This window comes from Carex rostrata, chromosome 23 (genome assembly GCF_964058835.1).
Source record: "Carex rostrata chromosome 23, lpCarRost1.2, whole genome shotgun sequence".
In the NCBI taxonomy this organism is placed as follows: domain Eukaryota; kingdom Viridiplantae; phylum Streptophyta; class Magnoliopsida; order Poales; family Cyperaceae; genus Carex; species Carex rostrata.
In genome coordinates, this window is record NC_135940.1 from 8,232,124 (window position 1) to 8,243,037 (window position 10,914).

Below are 10,914 nucleotides of genomic sequence, written 5' to 3' on the forward strand. Positions count from 1 at the left end.
TAAAAACCGACATGTAATTTGATCAATTCGTTTAATAACAAACATAGGAATTTTGTATATGGAAAGAAAATATAGTGGGATTGCAGAGAGCACTGAGTTGAGGAGTGTAATCATTCCCCCAACTGAAAGCATGGACCCTTTCCAATTTTGTAATTTCTTCTCTATCTTATCAATAAGGAAGAACCAATCTGCTCTTTTCAATTTTTGTGTATGCAATGGTAACCTAGATATTGCATAGGAAAGGAGACTGTGTGATGTTGGAATATATGAGCAAAGCTCTGCCCCTCATCAGTGTTAATGGGATAAAGTGATGTTTTGTTATAATTGACCTTAATACTCAATATGAGCAAAGCTCTGCCCCTCATCAGTGTTAATGGGATAAAGTGATGTTTTGTTATAATTGACCTTAATACTCAATAGGGCTTCAAATGCATACAAAGTCCACCAAGCATATTCTACATTATTGTGATCAACTTTCAAAAAAATGATGGTATCGTCGGCATAATGACAATTGGTATGAGAGAATTGGTCAATTGCCTTTGGTCCTAACCCTTGCAAAAGAGAAGCATGTCTTCCTTTGTTAAAAAGTTTACTAAGAGTGTCGAGCGTGAGGATGTAAACATAAGGGGATAGGGATACAAGACTGAGAGCTATTAAGCCATTTCATGATCCATTTGCTACCAAATCCTCTACTTGTTAATATATCCAAAAGGTATTGCCAATTAATTTTGTCATAGGCTTTCTCAAAGTCTACTTTGACAACTACCCATGTTCTTTACGAGTATGACAATGATGTAAAATCTCTCGACTTAGTATCACATTATCTAAGATATTCCTATTCTTAATAAAGGCAGCCTGACTATCATCAATAAGTCTATGCATAATTGTTTCTAATTGGAAAGTCAAAACTTTAAATATGATTTTAAAACTACAATTGATCAAGCTAATAGGTCTGAATTTAGTAACGAGGGTGGCATCTTTTTTTTGGGGATGAGACATATAATGGACCTATTCAGACTATTCAGCTTGCATAAAATCATATTAAATTAAATTCTAAAATGTTTGATAAAATTTGAATGTAAATCCATCCGGCCCGGGGGCACCAGTGGGTTCACTTGCAAAAATTGCTTGTTTAACTTCATCAGGTGTAAAAGGTATTTCTAAACGTAATTGTTCTTCCAGAGTCAATTTATCCTCTGGATTTCAGAAATCAGATTGCAGATGGGCACTGATATTGTCAGTCACTCCAAGAAGGTTTTTATAAAAGGTCAGAATATGTGCATGGATATCAGATTTGGCAGTAGTAGGTTGTCAGGTTTATTCAAACTTGAAGCATTGCGGTGCAGGCCCAGTTCATGAACCTTGTCTATATGACTACATTGGGGTCATTGGGCCCAAACATTTCCTTTGGGCTTCTGTCCATGCGCGTTTTCTCTTTCTTTTATTAACAAGGGTCAAAGGACTATGGCGAGAAATTAGCGGTGTAGGTTTCGTAACTGGAGCTTTCCATTTTACTACTAATGGAGGTAATTCAAAAACCAAAATTCCCCTCTTCCCAAAACCCCACCTATAAAAGCAACGCGCTGGATCGACGCTTCGCCTCTCTCCCGTCTTCCTTTCATGGCCCCCGTCTGGGACGCTTTTTGAAGAAAACCGTATCCGTTAGCCTTCCCCCTGTGTTTCCTCTCTCTACACCGTTTGCACGCCATTTTCGAGAGAGAGGCAACCGATTCGAATGGGGAAGTACGTGGAGTTGCTGGATCTGGGGATGAGAATAGCGGCGAGGTTCCATTCGCACTGCCCCCAGACAGCGCGTATGTACTACAAACCTCCTTCCAGTACCGTCACGCCGGACGTCTCCAGTGACTGCGCCACCGGAGAAGAGGGGAACTGCCTTGGTGGGAAGCCTCGAATTGGTGGAGACGCCGCGGAGATTCTTCTTTGTTCTGTTGTTTGATTTTATGAAATAAATAAAAAAATTAAAGAGAGAGAAAGGAAGTGCGTAAGGGGAAAATTGGAGGATTGATTCCAGCTTTATTTTTTATTTTAAAAATTATCTAGATTGTGTTTCGTTTTTAATTATTTCAAGATGTCGTAAGGAATTTTGTGCCTCTGTTAGATTTATGCAAAATATGAAAAAAAAATATTGACCTCTTGTTGGAAATCCTAAAGAGTAAAGAGTGTGATTCTTCTGTACCATTTTTAAATGCATTATGTTATTGTTCACAGTGACAGAATCAAGAATGACTGGTAAGAGAGGCTTAACTAGTTTTTCTCAGTTGCGTGCCCTTGTTGATATATTAGTCACGGCACAGCTAATATAAGATTAATATATTAAAAACAAATTTGTCTTTCATTTAAATAAGATAAGATTAATATATGCTTGATTTTACAAGACGTGTTTTATATAAATCTGTTGTATTAATTTTATATTAATTTGTTGATTGATAGAGGGACCGGGACCTAGGCTGGTCCAGGCCTTGGTTCCGCTCCTGATTGTTCACATCTGTTTACCAAAACGTTTTTTCACTTCTCTTCTATGACAATAAAATTCATATAATAATCCTAAAATATGATTAAAAAAACGCTTGCTGAGTAGGAATTTCATATGTTTAGCTTGGCGCGAATTTCAGCGCGTTAATATTCGATGAATTTTGCTATATAGCACCCTAAATTTTTTGAAATTTGCATACCTTTACTTGACAATGGCACTTTAATGTCTCCCTGGAATTGTATGAAACAATTGCCTTCCTCAATTTGGTGATTAGCGTAATTGGTGTCTATGCAGATCAGCTTAATGCACAAATGATTAAGGCGATTATGGTTTTCTTAGTATACACTAAATTTAATATTTAATCAATAAGGTCTCTCTCTTTTTTCTTTTTCTTTTTACATTTGTTGCTCCCAAAAAACATGGGGACATCAGGGTAGAAATCGTAAAAAAGTAAATGATAATATAGCATCTGACAATCTGCTTTAATAAAATTAAGAAAAGAGCGCTGTACTAGGATATCTTTGTGAACAGATTTCATTCCTATTATTAGATGTACACAAGTACACAACAAAAGAGCGCTGTATCCATCCTTTTTTCTTATTGAAAATATACTTAGGTTGGGTACCTGCTCCGCGTCTGAAACAATTAAAAATAGAAATTGTAATTTCACAGCCAACAATTGCAAACAACCCAGTTGGCACATCGCACATTACAACAGTTGTCCGTTGATTTAGGAATTGGCATCCAATTTGTTTCATTTACTTTTTGTTTATTTATTTATTTCTTTTGTTGCTTCTTGACACAACTGACACCAAGTTCCAGCCTAAATTGAACTAACACATACACGTTTTTTGTTTGAATAATAATGTATTAATAGTTAGTGGGGGCTATGATAAAGATCATGTTGAGCAGTTCATATCCGGTCTCCAACTGCATTTTCAATCTATCTAATAAAAAAAAGTAAAATCAGTCTCCAACTAAATTTTCATATAAAGATAGCGTTGAGCAGTTAATTCGTATCTTCAAATACAGCACATTTTTCAACGGAGAAATAGAGAATTTTCTCACATGAACGGTTCATTCTAAGACGGAGCAAGATGACTCCACAGAGCACGTTCATTTCAATAACATAATCATGTTTAGGTTTATTTTAACCACAGACAGAAGAGCACGAAACATCATAACATCTTAGGAAAACCCTTTAAACCAACTAATAACACAACCATAAAACACAAGTATTTCCTTTTCAATTCATGGCAGATATTCAATTATGAAAATCTTTTTCTTGCAATCGGAAATATGAAACAAGATTATAAGTTCACATGTAGCAAAATAGACTAAAATCAGGAATACTTTTAAGGAGTGCCTACAAACAAACATTTTATCTTCAACTAATAAAACATGAAATAAACGGATCAAATTGATCAAAATAACATAAGACCTCATCACCTCAACATTCAAAATCTCTGAACAGATACAGAAGTTGGCCATAAGACAAACAAAAATTGCTAGTAAACAACCTACACCACCCCTCTCTCTCTAATTACTCTCCCTTTTTATTTTTCTTTTTCTTCTTCTCTTTCTTTGGCTCGGGCTCAGCCACTTCTTCTTCCTCAGCCTTCTTCTTTTTCTTCTTCTCCTTTTTACCTTCGGTCTCCTCTCCGTTCTCACTTATTTGATCTTCTCCTTTCTTTTTCTTCTTTTTCTTCTTTTCTGGTTCCTCTACTTGTTCTTCAGTAGCAAGAGTTTCCACCTCGGTCTTCTTTTTCTTCTTCTTCTCTCTCTTCTCTTTTTCTAGGCTTTCTCCACCTTCTTCAGTGTCTTCATGCTTTCTCTTTTTATCTTTCTTCTCTTTTTTAGAAGGTTCGGTCGAGTCGGCAAGAACAAGATCAGATGCAGGGTTGTAACTCTACAGATTAGAAAACAAAACAGTTAAAAAGAAGAGAGAAAAAGCCCATAATAAAAACACAGTTCAATCGGGCCAGCTTGTGCTGGTCTTAATTGTAGTAGCAACAGTTGTAAACTTTTAAGTTCTAATAGGTAATCTATAGAGATGACATGCCTAAATTAGACTTGTAGCTTGTATGTTTAACTTAAATCACATCAACAGAAAATTAAAGATATTATCAGTTTAATTAATCATCTATATCGATCATCCTTTTCATCATTTCATAACACTAACAGAGTTTCTAGAACTTAATAGTGCAGGGTTGAAGTATTATAGGATGGAAGCACTGGAAAGGACTTCGATTTCAAGTTTCAAATAATACAGAAGGGTTTTCACAAAATTTCATGAATGACATATGAGCTTTATTTAATAGAAAAAAATATTCAGGAAATCTATATTTCTGCCTTATAACTTGTTTTCAATAAGAAAAATAAACCAAGTATATTTTTTGGAAGGAAACATACTGCGCCCAATTACAACAGAACAATAATCACATGTTAGATTAAAAACTGCATATGGTTCCTCTGTCAACTAAATAAAATGCTGGCATCTACGCAAGTGTTTGCCCATTAATGCAACATGCTGGCATTCATGTTAATTTGATGTATTTTATTCAAAAAATAAAAATTTAAAGATATTTAGAGAATTCAGTGAAGCCTCTTATTATACTTAAGCAACATGTCAGAAAATAGTGATATAAAGAAAAAAAACAAAGTAAACTGAACAAAATGCATACCCTAGCAGGAGTTATAAGAGCACCAGAACCCTTCTTCCTGTCCTTGTCATATGCTTCAATCATGGGCTTCCCTTTTGATGAACCAGCCGATTTACCCAGCTCTTTCCCCTCCAATATTCTCAGGCGTGTCTCAAGCTGTTCATCAAATACATAATTAATTGTTAACATCTTCCAGTTGCAGTTGCTAAGCTCAGTTGCACAATTATTTTTGTGCCCCAATCATGCCTCGCATCCTTATCTTCGGTTTCAAAGTTCAAACAGTCGATCCGAACCACTCCACATGATCTCCATATTAAAATGTTCTTGGGGACCAAATTTTATATTTTTTGGATTGTTTGGGTATCTTTTTAGATAGGTACAAAATCACTGTTTTTCAAAAGATTATGAACCATCCAAAAACAGTGATTTTGTATCTATCCAAAAAATAGTAAAAAAATCCAGAAAAATATAAAATTCAGTCTCCAAGCACATTTTAATAAGGGGATCACGTTGTGCATTTTGGGGATCAACTGTTTGAACTTTGAAAATGGATACAAGGATGTGAGGCAAGATTGGGGCACAAAAACAATGGGGCATTTTAAACCTACTCAATAAAAATATAATATATTGATTGCATCTCTCATATGAGAAGACGAGATGATGTATGTTACCTTGACTCTCTGTTCAAGACCAATGGAGTTATCTTCAGTATCACCAAGGGCATCATACCGGATAGCAATTGCAGTCTTCGCCGCAAGAGATCGAGCTATCCTTCCTTTGTTCCGAGGTGCCGCCTGACCAATCAAGGACGCGTGGTAGATGAGGCCGTACTTTGGTGTAGCATGCTTTGCCTTCAGGGCTCTGAACAATGCCTAAGAAAGAGAAGAAACAATATAAATTTTTAGTCTTGCCTACAAGAAATTTACAAGAAAGGTCTTCCAGAAACTTTATTTCTGGAAATATACTCATAACAAATTCATTATTGCCACCAAAAGAGAACCTATCTTGCCCCAAGATATAACAAACAGAAAGCGAAAAAGACCCTTATGGGACAGAACCAGAAAATTGAGATACAGGGTCTGGATAAATAAGTGTTATGTAATATCATTTTATAAAAGGGGCTACTAGTATATATTTTTTATAAAAAAATTTAAATTTTGAAGGACAACTGAAAATTCCAAATTATAGGGGATGTTAATCACCCTTTCCTCTCCACCTACTTCAGCCCATGATTATTACTAGTGTTGTCGTACTGTACTCCTTGGCGTAAACTACAACAATCAACTAAAGAATCCCCGAACATTTACAAACGAAACAAACAAAAAAAAACGACAATCAATAACAGTATACATTTCAAAAGGACAAAGAAATACCTTCTCTGCACCGAGAATCTGAATTGTACTGCCTGGTTGCTTGGCCAAGTTAACCAAGCTACCACCATGTGCAATAAGGCGGGCCCCCACTAGTTCGCCAACTAGGGCTGTCAGATTAGGTGCAATTGTATTCATCCGGTTTTTCAAGTAGTCGTACAACTGAGCTCTATATTCAGCAAGTGCCATGACTTGGTCAGCAAGCTCCCTTATATTCAACAAATCAAGGTCACTCACTTCAGTACCCATTGAAATCACTGCTGCTTCCTTTAACTCTGCTTCCACTTCTTCTGACAATATCTAAATAAAACAAAGACATTCAATTATATAGCTTCAAAGGTCAAATACTGGTTATAACATTAGATTTAATGCTAAATTATCTCCCCATGGATAGTGCAAGCAGAAAAGGGTTAAACATAAATTTACCTCAGAGAAATCAAGGCCAACGGCATTGACACGATTTCCCATGAATTTAACAGCCTTTGCATACTGGATGTTGTCTTGTATGATCTTAGTCAGCTCCGGAAAGTGCCAACCGTACCACTCACGTACCCTCATTGCATATGTATTCAGTTCCTTATCTAGGTCATCCAACAAGCCTATTGCTTGAACAATCATTGTATCCACCTACAATTAATCAACCAAAGAGATAATAAGACTTCCCAAATATTACAGAAATGATTTAGAAAAACAAAATATAGAGAAAATGATTTATACCTTATCAGGACTGAATTTGAGCTTATACCTAGATAAGCTGTGAGAAAGCCCCAAACTCATCGGTGCCAAATCTTGTGGGGCCAACCCCGATATGAGCTCAGTTAGTTGGCTCCTAAGACCCCTCATAAGCTCCATCACAGCACTGTTGTGCACGCAATCAATTTTCTGGATCAAGTGCAGCATTAGTTAAGTCCTCTAGGCAACCAAAATATAAAATGATAAATTGTTGTTTCATTAGCCACTTTGCCAGTTGATAAAAGAGCAGTCTAGTGTGAACCATAGCTGAACTTGAAACTTTACAGCCTTATTCCAACTTTTACTGTAAAGGCTTTTAAAATGGAGGGTTCAAGTGCCTCCCCTCCACTTTTTAATTCTAATAATAATTTTTTGACTTGTATACTAAAATAAAATCGTTACATGTGCTCTATATTGTTTTCTCCACATGCATATGAAAAATTATCACTTTCGGGTTTTTCTTTATATGAATCAATAGGCTGATAAATCAAAACGAAGTTGAAATGTCATAATCTTTTACATGTGCATAGAGAAAATGATATTGATCATATCTGACAGTTTACTTTGACATTTAAGTTATCAAAGTTCTAAAAAAGGAGGCATTTGAACCCCCTCCTCTTTAAAAAAAATTCCCACTTGTATGAAAAACTCACCAACTTGTCTTTGATAGCATTTCCAAGCTTTGAATCAGCAACACCTAATGTCTCACCATCACAATTTTTCTGAAGAAATTTTCTGAGGCCTTTGCTCGCCTTCCCATCTATCAGCAAGGTCGCAGCTGATAAAGCCTCTGATGTGTTTTCAAATTTGCTAAATGCTTTCAGCTCCACCACCTGATACAAAAATGAAATTACGCACAGTTAGAATAAAATAAGAGCTTCTACATGCTGATACATGAAAATGCAATATGCTAGATTTTAAACCCAATTTGGAGGGGGGGAGGTGTGGGGCAAATCTCAATGTAATACAAAATTAATTCTGTTGACAAGAGTGATAGATGCATTTCAGAGCACATGCAAGACCAATTTTGTAAATAAAAGCACACAATATACAGGTTTTTATCAACTAAAAAATAATCTTTCTCAGCTCGTAGCACAGTGTCACAAGGTGGCAAAAATTCATTACTAGGTAAACAGTAACAGTCTATATAATACTGTAAAAAAAACTTAATTTAAGTAGAGTAATAAATTGATTCAACTAATTTCGCACTGAATATGTCAATACAAATGCTGTACACTAAATAACAGTTGTCATCTACGTCTTTAAGTGAAAATAGTAGCAAATAACAAATAAGAATCAGAAAAAACAAATCACCTTTCTTGCACCATCTGATGTGGAGAAGTCCTTCCATAAATCCTGAAACAGCCCAATGAAAAATAAAACAGTCATGAAATATTTAAATGGGAACAAGAAGTTACCTCATCTAAAGGAACAATAATAGCCAGAAAATTACCTCAACTTTTTCAAGCTTTCCCTCGTTTAGCACCTTGAACAGTGCGAACCCCGCAGGGGTCTCGAACAGTACCAACATCTCCGATTACAATCCTTATCGAAGCGCCTTCAATTCGAAATAAAAAGATATTGCGATGCTGACTGCTTCAAAGCAACTACTGAAGATTAGGGTTTTGAAAAACCTTTTGGGAAGACAACAAAATAAGAGTTGGGGATTAGAGAGAGGGATTCGCTTCCTACGACGTACTTGCTCCGACGATCGGCCGAGGCGCCGCAGTGAGTACAGAGCAGCAGCCGCCGCCTGAAGTAGGGTTTAGGTCGAAGAGAGAAGTAGGGGTTTGGGTTTAAGTGGCGCAAAGAAAAAAGTTGCATTTATAATTGGAGAGGTTCGTTTCTAAACAGAATGGTATTGTTTCATCCCAACCGTTCGAACGACGAACGGCTGAGATTATCGGCCTCTTTTCCCACGTCATCAAGAGGAATTTTATGTGCACCCTTCTTTAATTTAAAATTTATGACTCCATCCTTAGTAAATTTAAATGTGTCCCTCGTTATCCGGCTGTTTGTTCCTTGAGGGTTCGAATACTTCTTTTTTTAACCTTAATTATGCTTTTATTTTAAAACTTTGATAAGTTAAAATTTAAAAATTTAAATATCAAAATAAAACTAGATATAATCAGTATAATTTTTTTTATGTACGTATGTAAAAAATAGCATTTAATCTTTCGTATATGTTGTTAATTTGTTATCTGCAGTTTAAAAAAAGCACACTAATATGTAAACAATTTTGGGACATATTCATCGGCCATTTTTTATTAATATCCTTAAAAAAAAGAAAATTTTAAAAATAACCTATGTTTTTTTATTATTATTTATGACCTGACCGCCTGGGCTTGGGGCGGCCCATAATTCCCAGTGAGGCGCTCCAGGGACGGGCGGCCCACTACCCAATTTTTTTTAAAAAAAAAATTTTCATTATTTTCAATTAGCCATGTTATTATGTACTAATAAAATTATTTTTTAAATGTATTAAAAAGAAAATATGTTAGTTTTTTATTATGTAATACTCATAAAATTACGGTTTGTTAAAAAAAAATGTTAGTTTCAAGTCCTGACTACCTGGGCCATGGGCGGTCCACTGCGAATGCCTATTTATTCGTTTTTTCTCTCTCTTCTCACTCCAACATCAGTCTACCTCCCATCTCAAAGGCAGAGGGAAGGGAGAAAGAACTGAAGGCGATCTCGGGCGATTTTCTGGGCGACTACACCTACAGGTAATATTTAAATATATTTTTAATTATTTTTTTAAAAAATTAAATATTTTTTAAATTTTCTAATTAATTTCTAATTAGCTGTTGATTCCTGTACAATTAGTCTTTAATTAAGATAATTAGCTTTCCTAATCAATTACTATCATTTGAAACCCTAGTTACAATGGCACCCAAAGTTGGAAAAAATAGAGGAAGAACTGAAACCGAACGCGAAGAAAAAAAAACACTTATTAATAAATTTTGGACGACGGAAGCCTATGCGATGATAAATTTGGAAAGATTGTTTTCACCCAAAAATAATGAAGAATTCCTGAGCACTCTTGATCCATCAATTAGAAAAATGCTGATGGAAGGCTGGGTAGATCGGGTCCATCCACTTGGATGGGGACAGTGCTGCTTATGTGAGCTGAATGGAGATATGGTGGATATGTTCTTCTGTTATAAATGTGGCAAAGCTGTTCACCCCAATTGCATGGACCTGTATGTAGATCCGCTGAATGACGCTCGTCTCACTACGTGGGAGTGTCCTGCGTGCGTCCGTCGGGCTGAGAAAAAGAAGGGAGCAAGCTCCTCAACTCGTAAGGCTTAGACCCCAATTGTATGCTGTTGTAGTATTTTATGTTTGAACTGTAACAGTTTGTATAATTGCTATGTTTGAACTGGTTGTTGTTGTATGAATTTTATGTTACTTTATTTTATGGACTCGACGGTATTGTATTATTTAGTAATGTATTTGGATTTTATGAATTTTTTGTTGTAGTATTTATGTTGAACATGGGCTGCATTATTTTTTAATATTTTAGAAATAAGTATAGTTCTAAAATAGTCTAACATAGTTCAACAATACAATCAAAAGCACAATGAAAGTTCATAACATAGTTCAAACCAAATAAATCAATTCGCATGAGCAAAATAGCAAGTTTATCTGCCAC

The 10,914-nt window shown here is 35.6% G+C and overlaps 1 protein-coding gene across 1 annotated transcript; it reads right to left on the reverse strand.

The window, feature by feature from the left end:
- Nucleotides 1–3,773: 3,773 nt before the first annotated feature.
- On the reverse strand, nucleotides 3,774–9,058 carry LOC144574677 (putative nucleolar protein 5-1). Its single transcript, XM_078324692.1, has 10 exons — nucleotides 8,952–9,058; nucleotides 8,713–8,852; nucleotides 8,574–8,615; nucleotides 7,913–8,092; nucleotides 7,245–7,409; nucleotides 6,954–7,154; nucleotides 6,531–6,827; nucleotides 5,829–6,029; nucleotides 5,179–5,313; nucleotides 3,774–4,403 (listed from the first exon to the last, which is right to left on the reverse strand). Exons 2-10 carry the CDS (start codon nucleotides 8,788–8,790, stop codon nucleotides 4,038–4,040), a joined length of 1,665 nt encoding a protein of 554 aa, XP_078180818.1. The 5' UTR covers nucleotides 8,791–8,852; nucleotides 8,952–9,058; the 3' UTR covers nucleotides 3,774–4,037.
- Between the last annotated feature and the right edge of the window lie 1,856 nt (nucleotides 9,059–10,914).

What these genes read in the sequence shown, in the direction of transcription:
- LOC144574677 (XM_078324692.1), bottom strand. Translation starts at nt 8,790, where the DNA reads ATGTTGGTACTGTTCGAGACCCCTGCGGGGTTCGCACTGTTCAAGGTG. An exon ending in ATGCTATCAAAGACAAGTTG is followed by an intron (nt 7,410 to 7,912) that starts GTGAGTTTTTCA and finishes CACTTGATCCAG; the next exon opens with AAAATTGATTGCGTGCACAA. An exon ending in TTGGCCTTGATTTCTCTGAG is followed by an intron (nt 6,828 to 6,953) that starts GTAAATTTATGT and finishes TGTTTTATTTAG; the next exon opens with ATATTGTCAGAAGAAGTGGA.